This window comes from Aphelocoma coerulescens (genome assembly GCF_041296385.1).
Source record: "Aphelocoma coerulescens isolate FSJ_1873_10779 chromosome Z unlocalized genomic scaffold, UR_Acoe_1.0 ChrZ, whole genome shotgun sequence".
In the NCBI taxonomy this organism is placed as follows: Eukaryota; Metazoa; Chordata; class Aves; order Passeriformes; family Corvidae; genus Aphelocoma; species Aphelocoma coerulescens.
Window position 1 is genome coordinate 71,185,611 of NW_027184085.1, and position 27,703 is coordinate 71,213,313.

A 27,703-nucleotide genomic window follows, 5' to 3' on the forward strand; every position below is an offset into this window, starting at 1 on the left:
TTTCTTCAGGTGGTGCAAGACTTTTACCAGATATAGCCCAGGAAAACACTACAATTGTGTCTGTAGAACTAGTAATATTACCATGCTAGTAAGTAACTTCCAGTGTAAACCTGGGTCACAGAACCTGATGCCAGAGAAGCAACAGTAAAAGCAAGATTTGTTTGTATCTTTAACTTGAAAATATAATTTAAACACTGGGAGGGTTAACACTTTTGCAAATTTTGTCTTCTATTCGAAAAAGCATTAATCACAAAAACAGGTGCCAAAAGCATACTTAAAACACATCTGAACAAACTCTTTTCCCACATTTTCCTCTGTACAAGAAAATGCCAATTCTTTATACAGTCTTTGGAGGAAAGACAGACACAGGAAAGAAAAAAGAAACACGAATTTTATAACAAAAACTAAAAATACATATATTTCCTTAAAATCATGACAGATGATGTGTGTGTAACACACGGCTGGAATAAGCTTTCCAAAACAGACTGACCAGCTATGATGTATTTGCTTTGCTCCATTTTGCTATGGTTCAACAGAATTTCTGTGGCTTTCATCCCATTAATATTAGGTGCTCTTAAAATAACTAATTTTTTCTTGGTTTATCTCTTAACCACACAGGCATTAAAGGAATTGTTGATATTACAGATATTAAGTAATAGACATAGAACCAAGCCAAATTTGGAACGGGCAAAGGGAAAATTCAGATGCTAGATAGAAATATGTAACTTTGCTAACGTAAAATAGAAAAAAAAATAGTGCTATGAATTCTTAGCTATGGAGATAAGCCTCAAGAACACATGAAAAAGCATACACTATGTTAGGAAGTGAAAAAAAAGTTATTACAGATTTTAATTTGGTTTTAAGGTATAAGGTTAGAATCTGTTGAGTTCCCAATGTTTAGCATGACATATTCAATGCCCATTCTACTTTATATTTACATTTCCCTCTTTGTCCCTGGTCCTTTACACAATAACTTTAGTCCCACAGACTTGTTCCTTTGAAAAAGAGCAGGGCAATCACATCTGTACCTGTGCAGAAAAGCAAACAATTACACTGTCTGCTCCGAGCCTTGTCATTTCCATGAGGAAACATGACAGTGTTCATATTATTGCTATTGATTGCCAATCACAACTGCAAACTGTCTGAGTCACTCAGACAAAATTAACCTAAAAAGAACACATTAGTATTAGATTTTATCACATAAAACTGTAATTCTGTCAGCAGGGTTAGCTTCTTTTTTTTTTTTTTTTTTTTCAGTATAAACCTCAACTAAGGCACTCTGTACAGATACTGCCAGGGTGTTTTCCTACCACTCAGCAGCTACACCAGGTGCCTGTGGACCCCTCCAGTTGGCAGCACTCCTGCAGAGTTCCAGAAAACCCCAAACTTCTCTCAAGTTGTACATCCCCGCTGCTTTCAACACATTCTCCTTGGAGAAGACTGTCTGTCAGTTCTGCTCCTTTTCAACACCAAATGACTGACAAATGAAAACAAATTCCACCCAGGAAAGGAAAACACTATGTTCTCGGTAACAAAGCTGGAAACAAGATTACCAAGGAAAAGGTAAAAATCTAAAGCTATGAATAATCTAAAATTGTGTGTCATTAAAAATGGCATTTTTAAAGACCAGAGTCTTTCTCTGCTTCAAGACAAAGCTTGGCTGCAAAGGTGAAATAAATTACTAACCTTGCAGCACCCTTTAATCCATCAGGACATAAAAGAAGAAATTCCTAGCTGAACTTCACATGAAAACAAAACCTGGGAGACAGCTTTTTAAAAGAATAAAATCTGAGGGATTTTGAGGATCACACACTCTCAAAATCAGATCCCAGGCTTTCAGGACCCCTTATCTAGGCCAAATCACAGAGCCATGTAAAGATGAGGGTCCTGTTTCACACAGGGAAAATATTCATTCTTGTGCAATCTCTGCTTTGATTTCCTTGCTCTCCAAGCAGCCTTGCAAAATCTGATTTTACATATAAACAAAGGCATTAACTCTAAATGTGCATCTTCCACCGCAGCCATGGATAACACAAATGAACAGTGATCTATGAAACAGGAGGCCAAGGGACCTGCTGGGTGATTAAGGTCAGTATCTCGTTACCACAGGTACCAAACATCCTGGAATGGCTTTTTCTATATTTATATTGTTTTATCTGCAAATTAACAGACTTCAGGATACTATTGCTCCTTTTGGAAAGCTATTCCAGCATCTCACTTCTCTGGTTCTCGCACAAGTTTATCCAAGTTCACTTTGTAACTGTAAATTCCCATGCCAACATCATAGTTTAATTTAAGGAGCTTTTTTTCATTCCTTGGCATTTCAAACCTTTTTTGCCCAATCTATTAACAGAGATAAATCATACTTCTTTCAGGCTTTCTTTTTTCAACACTAAACAAGAATTCTTCTGCTCTTTTCTCTTTTCCCAATCTGATTTTTCCAATCAACATAAAAAATCTATTATATTTTCTTTATTTTTATTTCAGCGGGAGTAGCTGCAATTAAACATACAACACGACGCACAAGTCCTCAACATCCTTGTTTAATACCAACTCCGTCGGAGAGCAACACCCAGACAGAACCTAAACCTGTCTTTATTTCATGCCCATGAGCAGTTCACAGTAATCCTATGATCAACTAAAACATCAATTTATTTCTCCACCTCAGTCATTTCCAGATAATGAGCCACGAGCTTCTGAAGCGGCATTACCTTACCCGTACTCCCCAAGTACATGACCTTATACTTTGCACCACTAAATTTCATCCTGGTTCTGTTGTGCCAGTCCTCGAGCTCCTCTGGTTCTCTCCACAGGAATTTCCTACCTTCTGCTGTATTGACAATGCCTCCGCATATTTTGCCATCAGCAAATTTCATTAACTCTCCCTACTCCCTGTCCTGCAATTGCAACTTGAAATACAAGATTTGTCTGAGGGTGAATTTTTGTGGTATTATCACACAGCTTTGCTTTCCTATGGGCCATTGATATAAAGTTTTACTAAATGCTACATGGATTAGGAGCACTGAATTTTCTTTGTCCTGTAACTCAGTTATTTTGCCAAGTGATAGGTAATGGTTCAATACATCCACTACCTTCTGTAACACCACCTTGCATTCCATCCTATTTCCGTATTCAACCTTTACTTAAGTCTTAAGAATTCCTTCAAAAACTTTGAATGCCACTGATGCTAGACTAATAAATGTATAGCTTTTTGCCTTTTGAAATAGAAAAAAAAATAAGCAAATCCAAAACCCAACAGATTTCTGACACCTGACAGAAATTCTAGGGTAGAAGTTATTTCCTACTTTCTTCTTCATTATCTCCTCTCAAAAATTGTTTCCCTCTTGATTGAAGTATCTACTATCTACAGTAGTTACTCATCAGACCATCCTCACCAGACATCCTACCTTGTCTGAATCTTTACTGGAAATAGGAATTTATTTCTGTTTACCTGGTGAACAGAGTCAAATATAATTTTGTCTGCAATCTTTTCCCTGGGCTTCTTTCTCTTTCTTTAATATTGCTATATGCAGGGTTAAATAACCTTCTGGTATTTTGTCTCAGCATCTTTTCAGACCTATTTTCCATATATAAAACAGGTTCTCTTTCTGGAAATTCTTGAATCTAAAAAGCCTAAGCTATACTTTTGTGCCATTTCTAAATGTTGGTTTTTTTCCCTAATGACCTTGGTAGAATGGCTGCTTCTCAGACTATCCTACACATCCGATTGAAGGAAGGTGAAGTGTGCTTCAGTCAAAACCATTAAACCTTTTCCAGAAATTAAAATTTGCCCTTTGGAAATTAAGAAACATAAACACTCAAATTGTCCATCTATTTATTTTAAACAGAATCAATGAATCATACATCCTCTCAAGCCTGTTTTCTCAAGCCAGCTGTTCTGTAGTTCTTACTACATGCTAAAACCAAGTCTGAAAGAGTTTCAGGCTTTGCTCATAAAGAAACACAACTGCTGAGAAAAATCCATCAGCTGTTAAATGCCAAAGACTCTTACCATTTTTAGAAATAATAACCAGAATAGTAATTAAATTTAATAATGCCATAGTTATCAAAAAGCCACTTGCGAAAGACTAGTGGGGAAAAATAACTGTACAACTCTGACTTCAAATCCGATTAGTGACACACTCAGAACTTGTTTCAGTTGTTCTTTTTAAACTAAAAAGTTGTAAATCCTCTCAAACTGACTTCTGGTCTCGCAACAGCTATTTTCCCTAACCTATTTTTTGAGAGAAGTGTTGAAAAAGCTTTCTGTATTTTTCATACTATTTAAGAAGAAATATTTTGCTTCAGGACCAGCTGAATATAGCTGTATCTACTCTACAGTCAGAGAAAATAAATTTTTTAATATCTGTTTTTTTGACAGTGGTAGGGAAAAACTTAAGTAAAAGACAGTTCAAAAAATGGACAGGGGAAAAGAAAAAAAAACAAAAAAAGCAGGGAAAACCCACCCTTCTGCTCTCCTGATGCTGAAAATTAAACTATTTGCAATCTCACTTCTGGCATTAAGAAGTTGCTAAAAAAAAGTCTGTAAAGTACTAGAATGGGCTCATCCCCTTCCTTACCAAAGTATTGCATCAGCTCACTTCCCTCCTACTCTTCTCACTTCTTTCTATTCATCCATTCACTCCCTCCCTCTATGACTACAAATTATTAATAAGTTCAGCTCAAAGTGTAAGTGTTCAGTTCTTAATAATTATTATTTAAAAAACTTTGAGGCACATGATTCTGATTTGATTTGCTTAAGGACTTTGTTGTATTATTCATGCATGGCCATTAAATGTTCTTTAATCACTAAAGAAAACTGATTATGCTTTTTAATTACATATTACTTACATCTTTGAGGAGGGCTGTCCTTTATGAAGGACTTCACACATGTAAGGGAACAGCACATCACAGCAAGATTCCCAGACCTGGCTGAAAAAACAGACAACCAAACACCTGCTACAGGTGTTTACACATGGTTATGAGATTTGTGATCCAGGGCTGCCTTGGAAAAACAAAGTGAATTCTCAGAAACAGTTTAAAATACCAATGGACAAAATCTGCAATACCAGCTAATTGAAATAGTGTGAGAAGACCTTCCAGAAAATTAAGTGTACCTGAACAGGGATTTCATTTGAAGGTAATGAAGCACATTAACTGACAAACATCACTAACCACTCCACTCATGTTATTTTTCTCTTTCTTCTTTTTTACCAAGATTTCTGTCACAGTATTATCTCAGCCTTTAGAAAGACTTTTTTTACAAAAGAACATTAAAGTCTAGTTATTTTTAGAGGTATTTCTAGAGATGGGTTTGAAATAAAATTCTGTAATGAGATCCTACTGTGGCAGCTCTTTCCATGGAGAGACAAAGAAAATCAGTAGAGTTGGTAGATGAGGTAAAAGCCTGGAGCAGGAAATAAAGTCTAATACCACAAAACTGGTTAACAGTGGAGAAAAAAAATACCTTGCCAAGGTATCCTTACTGTTCACAGGCATTTAAATCTGCCATTCACAGGGACAGATGTTGATCAGCTACAGGTAAGCTGGGCTTCACCAAAGAATGCAAGGTTTCAATATCCATGTACTTTGCATATTGTGCCAGGAATACAAGGGCGCCTTTACTCACATTTTATCAAATGCTCTCTCTATCTTCCCAAAGCACAGCCACTTGAGAAAAGAGGGGGGGAAATCAATAGCAAAAAAGCAGCCTTTTTTTTTTTAAGCAAGCATAGCTCTTTAATCAATTCATATTTATTTTTTTGTATTGCCTCTAATTCAGATGACAAAATATTTTGAAGTTGCTTATCAAGTTGCTTGCTAAATACTGTAAGCCCAGAATTACCTGGAATTACTTTGAAATGTTTAGTCTGGCTGATTTTTCTTTCCTTCAGATCTGCATCAAGTGTTAGGCCCAAGGAAGGCGAGGACTCTTGCTGCAGGCTGGGACATTCACAAAGGCCTTTGTCCTGTGGATTCTCTGGCACACAGTAAGTTACCTCAGGCAGAGAACTTTCATGCCCTGTCCTCCACTCAGCCACTTACCTCCATAAAACTTGCAGGAGTTTAATTATCTTTAAAAAACTTTGCTCAAATGTGGTTATCATCACTCCATGGAAAGATGAATTTCTGAGAAGGGGTAAGGGCAGAGACTGAAGCACACATCACACAAAAACAGATCAAAACAGGTTTTCTAGCACAATCCAAAGAAAAGTATTATACCTTGCTAACCTTAGCACAGCAGACCTTTTGCAGACTCATCCTTCCAATGTCTAACATTTTTCTTAGAATTCAAATTTGTGCAATTATGGTTTACACAAAAACTACATCTGATGTTAAACAGCAACTGTGTTTCTATCCTTCTAAAATATAGAACAAGACCTGGGGAATTTGAAATTAAGCATCTAACAAAAGGCAGCAATTAGAAATATTTTAAAAATTATAAATTCATTAGAGTGTCTGTCATTTGTATTTAAACGGATAGCAGTAACAGCAGTAGTAATACTTTTTTTTTGAGAACTAAATATTTCTAGCTAATAGCAGACCATGGGATCAAAATTTTGACTCAATACTCTCTTCAATTTTTAACTGCACTTCTGCATCTTCAACACTGGACTAATTAAACATACATTAAACATGCATTAGAACACATGCCGTGACTCTGCTGAAAGACAAGAATCCTACAAAGGAGATGTTTAAATATATTCCATGCATCCTACTTGGTTCCAGGATTTCATTTAGAAAGCTTTTTCTAGCTCTTGTGTTCTTCCTTGCAAACCTGTGCAACTACTCAAGACACTTAACTTTGCCTTAGCCTCAAAGTCTTAGACAACACCTTCAAAATCAGAGATTCTCACTCGGATTGGCATTGTTCTGTTTTAAGTGCCTATGTGGCCTGATTTTCCCAAGCATCTTGTGCTCAGAAGCTTCTGCGGAAGAGAGGCAAAGGACCCACTGCTGCCAAGGACCAGGTCAGTTCAGACACCCGCCTCAGCTTCCAGAACTGCTGGAAATTGCATGGCCCAAATAACAACACTTAATTCTTCTGACACACCTCCCTTCCAAAAAGATCAGTATTACTTACCAACATCCCAGAAGTATGGATTTCACTGAGCATACAGGAAGGAAAACAAAAGTTTCACAAGCACTAACTGAAGCACTTAAAAAGCTGGAAGATGTAATTCAGTTTGCTTAAGCTAGACACTTAATTCAGGTTCATTTAATCAGAGCTGAAATTCCAACTTAGCTGGGGAAGAAATAACTGGTTTTGAAGGTTGCCATGACCATCTATCCAGCCCACATCTGCACAGCTGCTGGCTGAACTCAAGCAGATAAGATCTTTATTTAGAGACACTCAAAAGCACAAAAGAACTGGCAAACGACCTCAAAAGTACACTGTGGTGACCAACAGACTGACTCTACAGTGATCTCCAGAGCATTTGCAAAGGAATTGAGTCAAAAAGAGGCATAACCACTGGCTCCCACATACCTGCCTTTGAGAGCTAAGCTTTCATCCTAAAAGCCCTGAGGCCCTCAAGAGCAGACCTGGTGGCTGGTATTTGAGCCACTGCACCCACAGCACATGGAATTATAGCAGTGCCAGATCCCACACACAACTACCATGGTCACGTCAGCGCAGGCAGCACCAAAGCCTTCCGGGAAAAAAGCTGGAAAAGACAAAGGCACACCGTACAGCACCTGGAAATGTACACATGCTGAAATGAAGGTTTCCAAGGTCATCTCACCGCACCCCAATTCTGCTCACGATTTTTGAAAGCAACACAAGATTTCCATAAATGTACATTATTATGTAACATTCAACTAAAATGGGCAGAATGCTGGGAATTCCTGTAATACTTTCAGGAAAACTATTAATAAGCCCATTTACTTGCTCAATACCGCAGGACTGAAGAGACAAATTTAAATTCTGGGGCAGGATAATGTATGATAGGTGATGGCTAGCCCATCTCACTACAGACACATCACCAAAGAGTGTTACTGTATGAACATAGTTACTTCAGATGTTCAGGGAGGACCAAGAGTTGGACATTTTTACATGGTTTGTGCTCAAAAATTATGTATGAACTCCTTTATCTCATGGTCTGGCAATAAGAGCTGTGTCTTCACTTGTTTTAGTTCCTTAAACCATTCCTCCCTCTCAGAGTAACACCTTCCAGTCAGTTGCCATCTCACCATCCTGAAAATTAACCAGTCCAGATGCAACAAAGAAAATAACCACACAGATCCTAAGAAAAGAAGGAAAACCAAGGCTGTAATGTTAGCTAACACAAGCCAGGAAATTTAAAGCGGAAATTGAAATTTCAGCCTGAGATAGACGTTTTGGCACAGATATTGCATGACTTTCCTTTAAGTATTGTCAGTCAAGACCCTCGCTCCTGGGACTACACCTTCACAGCACATTCCAAATATACACAACATGCGGAGAGGCTTTGAGAGTTGATGATATTTGCATTTGGACTGACATCTTCTTGTAATATGTTTGACACTGAGCACTTCTGCAACAAAGAACTGAGCCGCTTTCAACCTAAGTCTTTTCCAAAGAATCACGGGCAACTACACAAGAATGAATAAGTGAACAGTTTGCTACAGCAGTGAATGCCTCCGAAAACAGCAAGTTTGCAGGCACCAGATGGAAGAGAACATTATTGCAATTCCTGCATCCCATTGTGTAACAGCCAACAGAGCCGTTAACGCTTTCTGGTGATTTCTAAGCTTTTTAATGTGCTTTCCTTTGAAGGTGGGGGGGTTTTTTTGTGCCCTGTCAGTCTGCAAGCTAGGTTCAGCTGTCTGGGGAAGAAATTTTATTGGCAAGCTATCAAATAGGGAAAAACACAAAATACAGATGGAAACACTAATGATCATATTACAAAAATCACTAGATGGACACAAAGCTTATGTTATATAGTATGACCTACAGCACAAGTCTTTTGTCTCTCAGATTTCTCTCTCCCATACTAGACACGTCTGCCTTTCCACAACTTTGTTGATCACTTATCCAAGAAAAATGTCTATCTCGTGATCACAACGAGTTCTTACACTTTATTGTTTTCCTCTTCAAACAGCAAACTTAAATCTTATTTAGTGCATGGCATTTTACCTTCCTCAGAATTCAGAGCAAAATGGTGGTAAGAGATGTTTGAGTCAACTCAAATAACTCATTTTCATTGCTACCACCACAGATCATCATGAGAAAGCATGATTAAGCTAAATACTCCCCATTACAGACACCCGTTTATGCCCACAAGTGTATTTTCCACTCCCAAGCATAAAGGTCCCCTGTGCTCAGGATGTGCTCTCAGTATCTTGCACTCAGTAGAAGTGAGTGTCTCATTTAAATAAGTCAGTGAGCATGTCCAAGTGCTGCCTGAACTAGTCCCTGGCAAACCAGGGCAGAAAGATTACACAACATTAACAAGCTGAATTCAAGTGAAAATAACGTGCTCTGTATTAATGATCTATTGTCTTGCTCATTCAGGAAAACACCTGTCTCATATAAATTGACAGAACCAAATTAATTTCTGCTGTAAACTAGAATAGCAATTTTGAAATTGGGGCATTCATAATCTCATTAGTACCAAATTTTAACACTGCATTGGCAGCATCATGTTGAGTACCACTGCAGTATGAGAAAAGTCTTATGTTATATACATACTTTATATATAGACACGTTTTTAAACTATACATATTAAGTCTTGACTCCTACAAGGTAAAAAAGCAGTGTCTCCTCTCTGTGTGTTGGTCTATATGGGGAAAAGTAAGTTATTTTTATGATTCATGAAAAGTAATTTCTAACTCTAGAACACATTTCCCAGCACCACAAGTTCCTAAGTCTCACTGAACTTCAATGCTCTTTAGTTATATCTAGAAAGGACCTGACCTCAAAATCACACACTGATAACACAATATAAGTCTATAATTTTCTTAAGAAACATCATATTCTGATCTCAACAAAAAAGCTAAATCGCTTTATTTACAATATTAACACACACCCAGCAGTGCAAGCTTCTTGATTAATAAGGGTAACAAAAAGGTTTATGGTAGGGAAAACCTTATCATGCAGGGGGAAGAAAGAAGTATGAGACTGCATCTTTTTCCAGAGCAGAAAATCACAACCATTCTTTGTAACAAAGGGGAGAAAAGGATTTTTTCATGTATCTTGAGAGTTCAGAGACAATGAGAATGAGATGGTGTTGGGAAGGAAACAAAACTCACAGTTGGACCTCACAGCTGAAAGGACAATAACCATGAATTTTCCACAAAGCAGCAACATATGGAAGTTTGGCCATTTTGCCTGGTTCTCAGGAAGCCACTCTGAGGCCCTAAATCTGCAATATTCACTCCGAGCCAACATGACCTGTGCGCTGCAGGCGAGCAATCCAAACACACTGAAAGATAATCATATGACACTGCTAAAAACACAGGCACTTGGCCAAAATAAAAGCATTGTTCCCATACAGATGAGCATCATCATCCCCAGAAAATTAGAGCGTAACATTGAACCACTACAATTTAATTTAAGAGAAACAAAGGCAGGCATATACGCAAGGCTGGAAACATGAAGTGTTTTGAGGTTCACCATTAAAAGTAAAATGCTAACGATTGACCGGATTGTGATTTTGTTTCTGTTGTAGTAAAACAGTATTGACAGTGTCGTGTCTTTCGTCTGCGAGTTAATGTCATTAAGTATTTGAAAATGCATATTTATCTATAAAATTTATCTACACCTGGCACAGTCAGGTTGCTACAAACACACTGGAGATTTGCTTTCAGGAATGCCACAACGTTAACATTGATCTTTCTATGATATTTAACATCACATTTCAATGCATGTGCTTTTTTGGAGAAAAATCCTTTTGCAATGTGCGTATCCTGGTGCTTAAACAACCCTGAACAACTATGACCAGTATGAGCTGCGTTCTACTGAATCCTAAAGAATGTCTTGATATTAAAATGCATAAAATTTGGGGAATTTAGACCCCCTCAAATTCTTCATTCCCATTATCCCCAGGCATACAGCGATGTGTAGGAAATGTCACAGTGGTACTGTGTCACAACATGCACTAGTTGCAATATATTAAATAACATAAAAGGAAGCCAAGGTGTGGCCAAATGTGCCACAAACACTGTTGACACGGCCATCAGTTCAGTACCTCCTCCATTCATGGCAGATCATTCTGAACATTTTTTGGAGGAGAAAAGAAGAGGGAGAGAGAGAGGTTGAACAATACAACAAGGGAAAAATGTCTTTTTTCAAAACCGTCTCTCCTATTAAGACCACAGCAGTAATATTTTTTAAATTGGAAACAGAAAAACAGATTTTAATTTCTCACAAGCCTTTCCATTGATAAAACTGCAGAAGCTGAGATCTCCTGATGTTTTGCCCAGCTACCAAGACATGCCAAGCATCAAAACATTTGATGGAAGAGTCGCCAAGACTTGTAAAAAATCGTATTAACCCATCAAGTTGAGAGGGGAAGCACACAGCCCACGTAGGTGAGTGACTGTGTGGCCTACACATCTCTGATACTGCAGCCGTATATGCAATTACACACAGTTCATCTTCTGTGGGAAGACAACCACAGTTCAAGTCCACTCTGCCACAATTTTTAAAAATTATTTCTTACAATCTCATAAAAATGACTTACTGCACAAAGAAACCCCACCAGAATGTACATTTATGACATTAAATCAAACTAGAATTATTTAATTAAATTTTAACTTGAAGAATTTAAAAAGTGTAAATACTTTACTCTGATTTTGATCTTGTCTAGATGCTCTAAAACCACCACACACATTTTTCAAAACACCTTTCTAGATGTCATGAGAAAATGCACAACATGGAAACAAAACAACAATACCCCTTCTTAATATCTAAAACACAGGATCACCAAGATAAAAGGATGAGCTTATAAATAGTTTTGTCACTGGTATTACTGCTTCCTCAAAGTCCAGATTCTGGAAAAATCACCTTCACTTCCCACAGCCTCAGTGTGTGCTCCACAGGAAATGAATGTTTATTTACTGCAGAAGAAAGACATTCTGCTGGAATGACATCACGCCTTCAACCACGGTAACTCCAACTAAACTGTCACATTCAGTTACCAAACCTGAATTAGAGCATCTTTTCCTGTGTCTGATGTAGCATTTATTTGCTAATATTAAGTGACAGCTCTGAATACCAAGACAGCAGATAAAAAGTTGAAATCACCCCATGCTAACATCTAAACAGAAAATGAATCACTTTTGGAGGTCACAAAAAGTAGTCCTTCAGCTCTCCCAAAAGCGTCATAATTAGTTTATATACTTGCTTTTGATATATTTCCTAAGATTTGTGGAAAGTTATTAGTGAGTAAAACAGAACAGCCATCAAAGAATGTGCAAGATAGAGAACTCAGATCAGGGTCCCACCACCCACAACGACAGTCAAGCCAACAGCATGTCATCAAAGCTGTTGGAAACTAAATGTAACTACTGCTAACAAGATTTGCCAGGATTCCAACGCGACACACAGAAAACGATGCACAAAGGTCTGTGTGTGGGAGACAAAAACTTCCTGTGCCTCCAGAACTTTACAGGAGCAGAAGCATTTGAGCCTCTTCCCTGAAGACTCAGGCATCCCATCAAAGAAGGAGCCCAAAAGCAGGATTGGGACTCAGGTAGCTTCTGTCACCACTCTTCTTTTTCTGAGGGCTCTCCAGCTCGAGGAAGGGGTGTAATGCCTGCACCAAAGTTTCTTCCAGCCTTGGTATTTCTAAACAATGCCGTTATTTTGCCAAGCATTTCCTTTTATTAACAACAGTTAATAAAATCCACACTGGAATATTTTCCTGTGGTTTAATAAAGGCTAATTCCACTTTCAGATTAATACATTTTTAAGCAAAATCACAAGGATCTTCACTGTGTTTTGCAACACACTTTAGAATTCTTTGGCATAAGTGGTTTCTTGACTTATTTTTTACAGGTCTCCATTGGGGTTTCATTTCTGTGACATGACATTTGAAAATGGTGCTGGTACATCAGCAACTCCACTGCTCTTGAGCCCAAAACATTCCCTACAATCTGATGTTTTAGGTATGTAATACTTGATTTTCTCCCTCTTTGCTAAGGTACTTCCATTGTTTCCTGCAGTGAGTGCCGGATTCTATTAAATGTATTTACATTTCTCTCCTTAAGCACTGTTTGCTGGGTTTTCACTTAACCATTCAACAAATACTGTGGTTATGCAAATGTTTACACTGTATTCATCTTATTTATTTTTGCACAGAAAAAAGAAAAAAGGCTTGTTCCCAATTGTAAAAATACTGGATGTGTTTAGAGAAAAAAGGATTAATAATTGCTAAAAATTGTAATTTTCTATTTGCTACAAACTTAGAAGCACAGCTGAACAGCAAATTATGGAATTAGGATGTTTAAGAAAGATGTCAGACTCGTTCCCACATCCCCCATCAGGCAGATCTTCACTAACACTCATGAACAGCTGCCAGCAAAGGTGGAGCCCACGATACAGCAAACGCATAACGCTGCCAGCGTGTTTGCTGGGGTTCAGCGCTCACTTTCCAAAGGCAGTATCAGGTATGAACAGACTTTCAGCATTCCCAACCTGCCCACTCCCGTACAAAGTGGCAGTGGCTCCAGCTCCAGGAATGGTTCCATGCTGACTCACTTCTTCTGCAATACCCAGAGGAGCTGAGACAAACCACACACTGAGAATTATTACTCCAAGTTATTGCTTCCCTTGGGCTATTTGAATAACAAAAACAAAAAGAATGCATAAAGTGAATCCAGATTTTCCCATTTTACTCTTTTAGAGTGTAAGCTCTTTGAGGCAGGAGAACTACCTTCACTTTGAATCTTGCACAGTATTTTTTACCTTATCAACAATTCATGCAGTAATGTATGTAACTGTTCTGTCCTTGCCAGAAAAGAAGACACAGTCCCATGTTCACTGATAAAGACCCTGACAGATGTCCTGAGAGGACAGATTTGATTTGGATCAAGAGAGAATACATACTGAAGATTGTTGTTGAATTAGCCAGAACGCTTTATGGTGGTTACACAAGATTTATGCTGTCTGTGGAAAAGTACAGATGACACTCAGCTGGCATGAAGTCAGAGCAGCTCAGAAAGACAACAACTGATTCAATAAAAATTTAACCAGAACAAAATGGCAACTTAAAAATTTTCAAATGGCGCCCTTGTGTTTCTATCTGTCCCTTCCTTTGCATCTCAGGCTATTTTTATTCTATTGGAAGAGACTCTAAAAGGTTTATGGCTCTTCAGCTCATATCCAAGGACTGAATCTGATCTCACCGGTCAGAAGGGCATCCTCAACCAACTTGGCCTAAAATTTATCATCAGTCACATGTCATTAGTAGTTTCTGTTTACCAATCAGGATGTTGAAATAAACATCTTGATTAAACTAAAACCACAAAAAACAGAGGATAGTGTACCAGAGGAACAGCGTGAATCCTTTTCTAGGAGGATGGCAAATGGACAAATAGGGTCTGCCTAAGACAGGATCCCCAGGCACCTCGTTAAGACAAACAGCTTGACAACTGAGACAATGCCAAGTATAAAAAGACAGACTTGCTTAAACCGTCTGTAAGTTGCTACTTTACAAAACACAATCCTCAACCAAGCATGAGCTTCACCACCAAAGTGAAATCTCGGCCTCAGTGAAGTCACCAGCACAAATTCCCACAGCTCTCAGGGGCCCAGAGCCACATTTTGTTGTATGGGGCTCACAGGGCAATATGCAGGCACCTACAGCCTGGTTAACGGTGTAGCTTCCCTTGATCACCCCTGAGGAAAAACACACACTTTTAGACTCCTCTTAGAGGAGACACCTAAAATAGGTCAACTGATTTATACCCAAAAATGCTTTCTTACCTCCTCAGGCTGAAACAAAGATCTAAGTGACAAGCTCTCTATTGCAGATATCTAAAATAAGCAGAAAGAAACCCACATAGAATTTTATTCTTGGTTTTCAGATGAAAACACAACTTGTATAAATGGAACCAGCACACAATACAGATTGCTCTGTGGAAAAGACCAGATTATGAAGTTATTCATCACTCCTTCACCAGGAAGGCTCCTGATATTTAGATACCAGTCAATGAGATGGGAAGCGGGAAACATTAACTGTCCATACTGATCAATAAGGTGAAACAAACTCCAAGTAAATTGGTTAGATACCAGTACATCCCATAAGACTAGCACATTTTTGATACCATCGTAACTGATAATCGATTTCGTATTTGAATGAAGCTACTTCAGACTATTTGTGTATTTTCTTTATTGTATCATTAGATTTCAGTGTCTCTTCAGAGACTGAAAATGAGTAGAACAATATTATTTTTGCCTCTCTGCAGTTTCATCATCCCAACTGCACCCCACTACAACAGGATATATTTATGGTTTATTCTACATCACCCCCTCTCGATGTGTCTTGGGGTCAATCACTTACACAGGAGTTAAATCCTCACTATGGATAACTTTCCCGTAACTTCACCCAACTTCAAAAATCTGTCTCTGATTTTCCTCTGAATTTTCACCTTGTCTGCCAAAACTAATGTTCTATTTCTAACCTTTGAACTGGATTTCCAGGATGAGGACAGGAAAATCCTCGGGCCTCCTATGCCCTGGCATATTCCACACTACAGAGTTTTTTTATTTTTGTCAACAATGGCTGTTCCTAACTATGAATGTTGATTACTTAGATCTTAATTTCCATATTTTTCCTTTTTTACTGTTCCTAGTTAATTATATTATTACAGGCACATGTATTGTATCTACCACACCTTGGGGGAGATCAGGGAAATATTCCAGGAAGATACAAATAACAGAGACACAATATAGAAAAATCAAGATCATAACAGTAATTCTGGAACTGAAAATTGTGAAATATGCAACTATCAGTCAATGGCTATTTTTTTCCAAAATGGGTTTAATTTCTTATTTAGAGCTTCTTTAAACTCCAAATACATAAAAATAAAATTTATTAGTTAAAAAAAAAGAGAAAGGGATAAATATTGAATGTATATAGCCAGAAGAAACTACCAAGACCACAACTTTTGCTTTTCATCAGAATGTACTTCAATAACTTATTCAAACACATTGCAGTAATTCCATAATACTGTATGATTTATGGGTACAACATATATTAAAACTAAAAAAATAAACCAAAACCCAACACCTATTTAAATAACAGATTGCTATTAGAGATGAAGTGGTCTCCTGCATTCACTATCTGTGAAAAAGAACATGCATCTTACACAGGAACTACTGTGCTGAAGAAAATGTAACCCCTCTACAGTCACCATTTTCATCTTTCTTAGCGTTAAACACACAGCTTTACTTTACATATCCATAGCAAATTTCATTTTCCTACTTGATAGATTAAATAACTTTAACAGTCTGGTTACCCTTCAGTTCAATGAAGAATGTAAATTTGACATCATCTCTATTAAGCACTGAATATTTGGGAGAAAAAAATAATTCTTTTTTTATGGTCTTTTACCCTCCATAATTTTCTAAGACCTTTCTCTTGCTTCACTCTTCATCTTTACTGCTCCTACACGACAGGTACAAAGGCTCCTTCTCAAAGAGGCTCCTTCCAACCTGCACATTACTGTGGTTCAAAACAAAGAAATCTTTCAAAATATCTCAAAGACTAATCACTTCAGTATCCTGATAAATCACAAAGCTTGGCCTGGAAACTTTTTTCAGGGTATTATTTATTATAATATTGTGGTGTATTTAAGACTCCATTTCAGTATGCTAGAGACTCTGAAGTCTGTTCTATGACATTTTCTATAACTGACACCCTCTTTCCAGAAGAAGGACTCAATAGCTTTTTACAGATGTTCTTTTAAAATGCACTCTGTAATGAAGACTTGATTCATTATTAAAAAAAAGGTCACAGTCATCAAAAGCAATTTTCAATATAAACAGTAATCTGCTGTTACAAGTCAGGACTGAAGTATACAAACACTGTTGTTAGTGACAATTAAATAACAACCCCTGAAGCACTGATATCAGCCTTCTTTTTACAGTAACAGAATTCAATATAAGGGAAAACTTGAAAAATGCTTCAGCTATTCGTTAAATGACTTAGATATCAATCCCTTTTTAAAATGCAGCTGAAACCTGTGAGTGAGCTCAAAAATCAGTAGAAATGACTGTATCACAGACTAATAGCACAATTGTTTTAAGTGCCATTTCCTTCAGAAACCAGGCCAAAAGAATACTCATTTCAGAGCAGAAAAGTCTTAAATGTACCAGAGTCTCTGTGGGGGGAAAAAAGCAATCAGAGTGCTGATGAAAAAAGGAAAGGAATTGCAGAAAAAGGTAACTGCAAAGTATACCACATCCACCTATTCAATAGCTAATAACACACAGAATACATTGCTTTCAGTCTATTATAATCCAAGATTTATTTTCTTATTTATGGTAACAACATAACAAGGGAGGGAATCCCTGTCATTTATATCCTGATTAGTCAATAATCTGGAGGTCTAATGCAGACTCAAACAAGCAAATAATTATTCAGATCAGACCAACCAGAGTTTAATGAACAGTTTTAATTTTTTGGAAGAAAGACGTTTATTCTCCTTCAGGAACACCAAGGCCATTTCATTGCCCGCCACCAGTTTCAAAGAATTGCTCAGTCTCTTAAGTCAGTTCCACAGTAGAAAAGTAGCCACTGAGTATAAAAGCCTTATTCAATAAATATCTCTTCAAATGAGTATTAACCTCAAAGTTTCCTTAATTCTTTTAACGAACATTTACCTCCAAGATAAATAAATCTTGATGTTTAATCTTTTTCCAAACACACACACACAAAAAAATTCCTTAATGTTAGTGAATCAACATGCTAAGAAATATTATCCTACGAGGATAACACCTACATAAAGGATGCTGGAATCTTTTCCATTTCTTCCCAATTTTCATCACCAGTACAGCTATACACCTCAATGAGGTGTATTAATTAGTCCTCCTATAACTGTAGGATAACTAATTAAAAGCCACTGATAACTTCAGATCTGAAGTCTTGCTGGAAGGACTAACTAGCATAGTGCTTTTTGATTTTATTGTTTATTTTATAAACACTTGAGTTTAAAAATCTGTACTTACTTCAACATGTGCAAATAACGTTGGTTCAGTGTTATCATTGTTTTTCTCCTCGAGGTCAGGTGGGATGTGTCTATTTCTTACTTGGAAGTGTGTCTTACTAAGATAACCATCACCAAGGTCCTGTGTTCAGAAAAAGAGAAAGAAAAAAATAAATTTTCTGTAACCAAAACGGTAAATGCCTTCACTGTTCTAGAAAATAAACAGAGCATGGTATTTAGGCACAGGCTCCAAGTCTTTTTATAGGTACCGATGACTGCAGTGCTCCTCAGCACCTTCTCACAGATAGTTTACACCAGTTCTTGGTGTTGAAGGAAGTCAAAGACCTGAACAGCAAAAATAAAGTTTAATACAGCTATTAATGGAATAAGACAACTGCTCCCTGGGGATCAGGATAAGTGCCAAAGAACAGGAAGGCAGTGCACCAAGGTGATGAAGAGACAAGGAGTTATTAATGATTTTGACCTATTTCAATGCATTCACGCCAGGATTAACTTCCCAGCTCTTGCAAGGATGGTTTGGTTTTGCTGTGTTTCCCCCTCTAACTTTACAAAGTTCTGAAAGCAAAACAAAGCAAAACCACTTCAGAATTTATGTATGCAGAGTCACAACTTGTTTCCTTCTCTTGATCACCTCTGAGGTCAAATGTAAGAGAAAACAGATGAAGCTGTGCCTTCTGCCGTTCCCATTTTATCATTCTGCTTCCCAGGCCACAGAGTCCACTGTAAAGGGCCCTTGTACAATTCCAGAGTGGCAGAAGAAAGGTTTAGGAGCTTTCCTGCATTACTGGCCTATCTACCTGCACATTTTATTTTTCTTAATTAGAAGCAAGAGGAGAGAAAACATTTAATAACAGACACACTCTGAAAGGGAGAAAGCATGTACAGAACACAAAGAACAGTAGTTGCATGTCGAGAATTTATTTCTCAAAGGAAACAAATAATTTGGGGGTTTATTAGCTGTTTCATTACATTTTATTTTAGACAAACAGAGAGCATATGCACAACATCTGATGAAAAAGGATTCTATTCAAAACAGTCTCGCTACAAAATTCATTAACGTAGCATTAAATTACTTGACAAGACTGCAAATTTAACTATGATTTAAGTCTTTGGTTAATCTGTCATTGCTGACAGTTTATGCCATTTATTTTGACCTTTAAACCATCACAGGTTTTATACTAACACACTAGATCTCTCTTTCGAAAGACACTGTAGATTATATGTACCTCCAAAATCTACTATGAGCTACCTGTTTACTTTGTTCTGATCATGTTTCACACATAAAAAAAAGGATAATGCTCTCTACATGTATTTTTTCCATTGATTTTTAAGCATGAACAACACCATAGGCAATTACATTGCTCACAACATCTCCTACTGCATGTCTTATTTTTCAATAAATCTCATTAAAAGCATGAACCCACCAAATTTTCTGCAGGTCCTGGCTGCAGAGCCAAGTACAGCCTGTGCATGGAGGAATCCAGTGTGCAGAGAATGGTGAAAGAAAAACCAAGCCTAAATTGGTGACAGAAAATCCATTTCTTTCACTCTCAACACCCTCTGAAGTGTCTACTTGTTCCTCTCAAGTATCTCCTCGTGGAGCTTCCCAACAGTGTCAGCAGGAGTAAAGATACCTGCAGAGATATTTGTCCCACTAAGAGCAGCAGAGGAAGCACTGCAGCCACGCACAGAGGTGAAATGCCCCACAGCACAGCAAGCTCTGCCAGAGCACCGCCGGACAGAGCCTCCAGCTCCCTGAACCGGCTCTTCCCCCCAAAGGAGTGCAGTCAATCTTCACGGCCTTTGCATTCTGTGAGCACCATGAGAAAACACGGATGGATGGATGGATGGGTGGATGGGTGGATGGATGGATGGAGACCTGGAGCCAGCAGTCCCTGTGTTTCATAGCTGCGTGTCACAGGAGGCAGGAAGGAGGAGCATCCCTCCCGTTGCACTCGGCAGTGTTTTGGACTCTGTACACTTCTATACCCCTACCAATCAAAGCTTTAGCCAGAACCTTGATCCCACAAATGTGCAAAGGGAATCCCTTCCTACTGCAGCTGTATCATAAGCAAAAGGGAACTAGTGCAGCTTTCGGTGTGATTACCTGGATTAACCTCACTAAATATGAAACAAACAAAAAGCAGAGAGAAAACAGGGACTCGTTTGCTTTAGTAAAATCTCGACTGCCACAGCAAGATTTAACTACCCATCCCTAATGGCACCACCCAAGTTCAGCTCCACCAGCTCCTGCAGTAGAGGTGCTCCTGGCTTTTTTACGGCTTTCTTCCGGTGGGAAAAAAAAAAACCCAAACCAAGAAAACACATTATAAAAATAACATCATTTAGAACATTTCACTTACAGCTATAAATACAGGGTTCTGCCTGGGCCATGTGAGCTTGTGCACCAAGAGCCAGCTCCACCAGAACAATGAGTATTTCATCATCTAAATTTAATCTCCACAGAAAACACGGGAACACAGGAACACAGTTCTACCAGCCTGGTTCACTTGTGTGGTCTCACTGCTATCAATGGGTCTATTCACGTGCATCAGGAATGAGGAATGGGATCCAAGTGCATTACATCAGCAAAATTAAGAGTGCCCCAAACTACCCACAACACATATACTGGTTAAAAAAAAAAAGGCAAAAAGACAATGAGACATCTTGTTGAGGAAAAGCCTTCTTCCCAGACTCCACACTATAAATGGATGGTCTCCATGGCCAGGTTTTTATCACACACTGAAATCACAGAGTCGCCAACTTGGCCCATTAAAAAAAGAAAACAACCCTCTTAGAATTTTTTTATATGAGAACAAAAATCTATCTCATTCTGCTATTTCCAGAAAAGCTTCTTATTTCACAGAAAGTTCAGACTTTGACCCATGTATTAAATTCCCAGTAGAGGCTCAGAGCATCTTTCTTTGTTGAACAAATCCTCACAAATATAGTCTTGGACTGAAATCTAAAGTTTCAAATGGTTTTCTGTAAGAAAGGGTGCATTGTAACACTTGGCTAATATTTGCACTCCTTTAAAAACTCCTAAACAGAACAAATCTAAGTCCAAGGTTCTCCTTCTTACTGAAATTCTGACTGTCTGTGAAGAAAGGGTTACAAATATAAATGTACAACTACATACACAAAATGATGGCATACATTGGAAAAAGCATGATTTTACTCCCCAAAATTCATGAAAGCATGGGAAACCACTAAGGCCATTAAACTCTAAAAAAAAAAAAATTCTACAATAGAAAGAATACACAGAAAAGAGAACATGAAAACCTACATGCTGGAGAAAGCCAGCATGTATCAATGTCTTCATATACTCTAACAATACATCTTTATATACTGTATTAATACATATTTATACACTATAATACAAATACTGGCTAATTTGTGTACCTATACCCATATTAGTTTGACCTTATCCTGAGCAAACTAACAGAAGTCATAGAGAATTCAGTAGATGAAAAAATACATACAGTAAATGCATTTTTCTTAAAGAAAACAGAATTTGTCAGTGTAATTTCAAAAGACAGGTTTGGTTGATAAACATACAAGTTGAAATAATACATGCTCAGAATTCCCTAAGATATCTGTTGATTCCACAAGTGGAGATTAAAAAAAAATTAAAATAATCCCACACTTATCATGCTATATGATGAAAATTTATTAATTCACAGATCTCAAATGTAACTTAAAAAATGGGGAAATCATCATGAAAGAAGTGATTCTAATGGGGTCCTTTGAGACTACTCTTAGCCCTGTGCTATTTAAAATTTTGATTAATGACCTAGAAACAATATGTAATTATTATTGTAGAGGTTTGAAAGTTATGGAGAAGCAGCATATAATGAGAACTGATCATTAATAGTGGCAGATACTTCTGGTTGCTGTATGCAACTGGCAGGCATTGTAATGAAAATACTAAGCCAAGGATCTAGAATAAAGGCTATGTGCTGTTTCAGCCTAGAGGGTTAAAGTGAGCCTTGGGTATAAAACCACGAGCAATTGCCCAGAGTAGGAGGGCTTGAATTTCACATTCACATTCGTGGTCTGGTCCTGCCCACAGCTGAAAAAGGGTTTTGATAGCTTGGCCAGGATTCAGAGATCCACAAGCCCATTCAACACATGCACTGGCCTAAACCCTATGCACTATCATGGTCTCAGACCAGCTGTGTGAAAAATTTGTTTCGTGTGTTGTTAAAGGATGTTCCAGCTTGTGGTGGTTGTCAACAGCTCAAAAAGAGCACCAAGGGTCTCTAAAAGTTAACACTCTGATTGTTTTACCTTGCTAGTTCTCCACTCCCAGCCATCTTCTATCTGCTGTGAATGTTTAACAAAGTCTTCACAGTACTGCTTGAATCTTTTCTCCTCCAAAAAGAAGTCTTCTTCACCTGCCATGCTGCAGGATACCTGCGGAGTAAACTGAATGTTAGTGCTGGCAGATAAAAAGAACACAAAAAAATTTCACTAATTTATAGCAACTGAATAGTAAAGCAAAAAAGCATAGAGAAAAAAAAACCTATTGCTTTAAAAAAAACAAATACTTTTCTTCGATTCCATTAGAGAATCATGGATACGGCAGAAGAGACCTTTGGGGGTTGTCTGGTCCATTCCCCGCGGTCACAGCAGTGTCAACTGCAGCAGGTTGCTGGGGATTGTTTCCATTTGGGTTTTGATTATCTCCAAGGATGGAGATGCCACAGCATCTCTAGGGAACCTGTTTCAGAGCTCAATTACCATAGCAGTGAATATTTTTTCCTCTGTTTAGGTGGAAACATTTCCCTATCAGTTTGTGCTTGTTGCCTCTTGTGCTGTCACTGCACAGTACTGAAGAAAGTCTGGCTCCATTTCTTTATTCCCTCCCACTACATATTTATGGACATTTAGAAGATCCCACTGACCTTCCTCTTCTCCAGGCTGATTCATCCCACCTCTCTCAGCCTTGCCTTGTATATCAAACACCCTTAGTCATCTTCGGGGCTCTTTGCTGGACTGGTTCCAGTATGGTGGTGTCTTCCCTGTACTGGGGAGCCCAGAGCTGCACTTTTAACGTGTGTTTCCTTCATGGTGCTGCACAGCTCTCTGTGGCCCAAAAATATGGCTTCAAAACCTTCCCTATCCCTCAAAGTGTTTTCTCCCAAGGTTTTAAAGATAAAATTTTTCTCAGAGAATTTATTTTTACTTGCACCCCTGTCCTCTCATCCATTTCAATGAGGATGTGTCATAAACAGAGCTGGTTCAATGTGTTTGTGGACATCAGGCAGCACTGCAGCACCACAAACAAATCACTGAATCACAGCATGGCTTGGGATGGAAGCAACCATAAAGCTCATCTTTGTCCTATGGGCAGGGACACCTCCCACTACCCCAGGCTGCTCCAAGCCCCATCCAACCAAGCTTTAGACACATCCAGGGGCAGCCCCAGCTGCTCTGGGCACCCTGTGCCAGGGCCTGCCCACCCTGCCAGGGAACAATTCCTTCCCATTATCTACTCTGAACCTACTCTTTCAGTTTAAAGCCATTCCCCTTGTCCTGTCAGTGGCTATCACAACAATAACCTGTAACCATTACAACCAGATCACACCTCTCCTTAACAAGAAATGCAAGTGACACAGCACCTCATGCAATGCTCATTATTTTTCAGTATCTGACCCTGAGTCACATCACCATCCTGTCTGCCCACGACAAAAATTATTTATTAGCACTTGAAACACTTTACTTCCAACAGCAGTTAACCCAAGGCTCTGCTGCTCTGTGCGTCTTGGATGCCAGGAAACAGGAAAAGCAGGAAACAGACAGTGCAGGTGCCTCTGCAATTCCCCAAGTGCCCCAGCCCCGATGACGGGCTGCAAACCACCTTTAGTGGAAAACGTGAGGAGTGCACAGCTCCCACACAGGGTTGAAGCAGAGCTGCGTGCTTATAGAAATCGGCAGCTGTAAAGAATCCCAGCACACCTGGGGCTGGAAGGGACCTTTGGAGCTCACCCAGCCCAAGCCCCTGCCCAGCCCCAGACAGGATCCCCTGGAGCAGTGGCACAGGAACGTGTCCAGCTGGGCTGGGGATGTCTCCAGAGAGGGACACTCCAGGCCCTCCCTGGGCAGCTGTTCCAGGCCTCTGCCCCTCCATGGACACAAGCTCTTCCTCCTGCCGGGCTGGAACTGGGTGGGGTTTATTTTATGGCCACTGCTCCCCGTGCTGTCCCTGGCAGCACGGAACAGAGCCTGGCACCATCCTCTGGCAGCCCTGGAGGTGTTTGTATGGGTTGACAGCATTCCCTCACAGTGTTCCCTTCTCCAGACTCCGTGAAAGAGCCGCGAGCGGACCCGCACGGGCCCGTCCCGCTCGGACACGGGCCCGGCCGGCTGCCGGAGGCCAAGCGAGCCCCGCACAGCTTTTTCCTTTTCCTCCTCTCCTCGGTCTTCCCGGCCCCGGCGGACAGGTTCGGGGAGAGCGGGAGGGACCAGCCCCGCTCGCCGCCCCTCACGTACCGTGCGCTCCTCCTCCTTTTCCTTTTCCTCCTCTTTTTCCTCCTTCTCCTCCTCCTCCTCCTCCCGCCGCTCCGGGCGCGCGCCCGCGCCGCTGCGCATGCGCGGCCCCGCGGCCGGCGGCGCGCGCCAGGGAGGGAGCGGGGGCCGGCTGCGCGTGCGCGCGGGCCGTGGTGGGGCGGGAATGGGGGCTGAGGGAAGGGGGGGGGGGACGAGAGGGATGGGGGAGTGAGGGAATGAGGGAATGAGGGAATGAAGAACTGAGGGGATGAGAATGAAAGGAGTGAAGGAATGATGGACTGAGGGGGATGGGAGGGATGAGGGAATGGAGGAGTGTGGGAATGAGGGGCATGGGAGGGAGGAGGAGTGAGGGAATGGAGGAGTGAGGGAATAAAGGGCTGAGGGGATAAGGGAGTGAGGGAATAAGGGGGATGAGAGGGATGAGGGAATGAAGGAGTGAGGGGATGAGAGGGATGAGGGAATGGAGGAGTGAGGGAATGAAGAACTGAGGGAATGAGGAGTGAGGGGATGAGAATGAAAGGAGTGAAGGAATGACGGACTGAGGGAATGAGGGGGATGGGAGGAATGAGGGAATGAAGAACTGAGGGAATGAGGAGTGAGGGGATGAGAATGAAAGGAGTGAAGGAATGACGGACTGAGGGAATGAGGGGGATGGGAGGGATGAGGGAACGGAGGAGTGAGGGAATGAGAGGGATAAGGGAATGAAGGAGTGAGGGAATAAAGGGCTGAGGGGATAAGGGAGTGAGGGAATAAGGGGGATGAGAGGGAATGAGAAGAATGGGAGGATGCAGGGAGTGAAAGGCATGAGGGGGATAAGGGAGATGAGGCGATAAAGGGAATGAGGGGCTCTGGGCGATGAAGGGCCGAGGGGGGCGAGGAGGGGTGGTACCGGAGGTGGCAGAGATGAGGGGCAGCAGGGCTGGAGGGACAGCGGGGAATGAGGGCTGAGGGTGCCGGTGCCTGCAGGGCGTGAAGGCCCTGAGGGCGTGGGGGAGCCTGGGCGCTGCGTGAGGCACTCGCCCACCCCAGCCCCGTGAGGGGTGCGGGCTCCCAGCCAGCCCCTGCAGGAGCCCTCCGTGTTACCTAACGCCGCCATCAGCCTGCTCCTGCCCTCCGTGGGACTTAGCCCAGCCCAGGCTGTTCTTCCACTCTGCCAAGCGCTCGGCCAAAGCAGTCCTGGTCACCTTCCTTTCCCTGCTGTATAAATACACAGTGTTACTACTTTTTGAGGAGCAGGTAGTGTAGAGTTACCGTGGCCGTGGGGTTACCTGAGTACTGTCCCTCCTAGGCTAATACCAGGAGGTTCCAGCGTGTATTCCAGTGTTCCTTCCAATACCCGGCTGCACTGTTTCTGCCTGTAGATCTGAGAATATGGGCGGTGCGCTGAAGCTGTTCTGCTCCACAAATACTGGGAGAATTATTTTAAAATCAAAGAGTCTATTAAACCGTACATGTGTCAGTGGTGAGGCCTTGACTGGCATGGCTAAGCAGTCCAAGGTAGTGTGTGCAGAATGCACTACAACACGATAGATGTAAAGTCTTTATTTTACCTATTTAGCTATAAACTGCTGTTTTACATAGTTTTAGGATTGTTGTGTTTATAGTAAACCAGAGCCAAAACCAAACCCCACCAGTCTGGAGACCACACTACTCAGGGAGAGCTTCTGTATGCAAATGGTGTGTTGTGATGTGACATTTTCCCAACTGTGCACTTCCTAATTTCCTTGTAATTTGCTGGGTGTGGAGAGCTCAGGAGGGCCAAAGCTTTTTTTTTAATTTTTTTTTTCTGAAATATTCCTGAGGTACAGCGTTTCTCTTTGTTCTTAAAATCCCTGTTAGCAGCCAAGTCTTTCAAATAAATAGTAGAGTTCTTATGTAAAGGTGATTTTCACCACTTGTGATCAGTGAAATGTTCCATCTAAGTTTGCCATTTTCAACATTAGGTGCATATATAAGCAGTTATTCTGGAGAATTATTAATTGCATTATGTACTTTGAACAGATAGGCATTCATGGATCAGTATTTTGGCTGCATACATAATTTTAAAAATCAGCTGCATAGTTTGGGTGATGCCATTATACCTACAGGCTGTGATGCTATAGCCCTTATTTAACCATCAGAACTAATTATTTATGTCATTCTGTACTGTTTCTTTTAAACATTGTTTTTTTGAAATTTGGTGAGTGAAACACCATGTTGTCACCCCTGAGTTTTGGGGGAAGATTTTTGCATTGTGGAGTGTTCTCTCTAAGCCATTTTTGCTAACAGTAAATGCATGTGGTAATGAAAAAACGTCACGTAATGTGCATTTCCTTGGAAGCTACAGCTCCTGATTTCTAATTTTAGTTTTGTTACTGTCTCTCTGGATTTTCTTAGGGAAGAATTGTTGGGTTTGAGACATGGCTCATATAAAAAGTGGCTGATAGGGCCCTGATTTTGCATCGAAGTTGGCAAAGGCTGAAAAAACAAGGCTGATCAGAGTCAAACTCTGTTCTTGCAGCACCTGGTATCAGCTTGGTCATCTCCAGTCCCGTTGCCAGGGCACTGCAGTAGATTGCAGTGTGTGCCTCTTTATCAAGGGAAATGCATCTGCTGCAGCTCTAAAATTACTGGGCAAGACGTCCCAAAATGGGGGGGGTTCTCTCTTCTCTCCTCTCTCCTCTCTCTTCTCTCCTCTCTCTTCTCTCTTCTCTCTTCTCTCTTCTCTCTTCTCTCTTCTCTCTTCTCTCTTCTCTCTTCTCTCTCCTCTCTCCTCTCTCCTCTCTCTTCTCTCTCCTCTCTCCTCTCTCTTCTCTTTCCTCTCTCCTCTCTCCTCTCTCCTCTCTCCTCTCTCCTCTCTCCTCTCTCCTCTCTCCTCTCTCCTCTCTCCTCTCTCCTCTCTCCTCTCTCCTCTCTCTCTCCTCTCTCTTCTCTCTTCTCTTTCCTCTCTCCTCTCTCCTCTCTCCTCTCTCTTCTCTCTCTTCTCTCTTCTCTCTCCTCTCTCCTCTCTTCTCTCTTCTCTCTTCTCTCTTCTCTCTTCTCTCTTCTCTCTTCT

The 27,703-nt window shown here is 40.3% G+C and overlaps 1 protein-coding gene across 1 annotated transcript in view; it reads right to left on the reverse strand.

Annotated features, from left to right (window-relative positions):
• Positions 1 to 24,725, reverse strand: part of ATG10 (autophagy related 10) — a 61,780-nt gene extending 37,055 nt beyond the window's left edge. Inside the window, exons 1-3 of the mRNA XM_069001477.1 lie at positions 24,652 to 24,725; positions 22,447 to 22,572; positions 18,158 to 18,277 (exon numbers count right to left, since the gene is read on the reverse strand). Coding sequence (XP_068857578.1) covers positions 18,158 to 18,277; positions 22,447 to 22,560 — 234 coding nt within the window. The 5' untranslated portion in view covers positions 22,561 to 22,572; positions 24,652 to 24,725. The remainder of the gene's footprint in view (positions 1 to 18,157; positions 18,278 to 22,446; positions 22,573 to 24,651) is intronic.
• Positions 24,726 to 27,703: the final 2,978 nt, after the last annotated feature.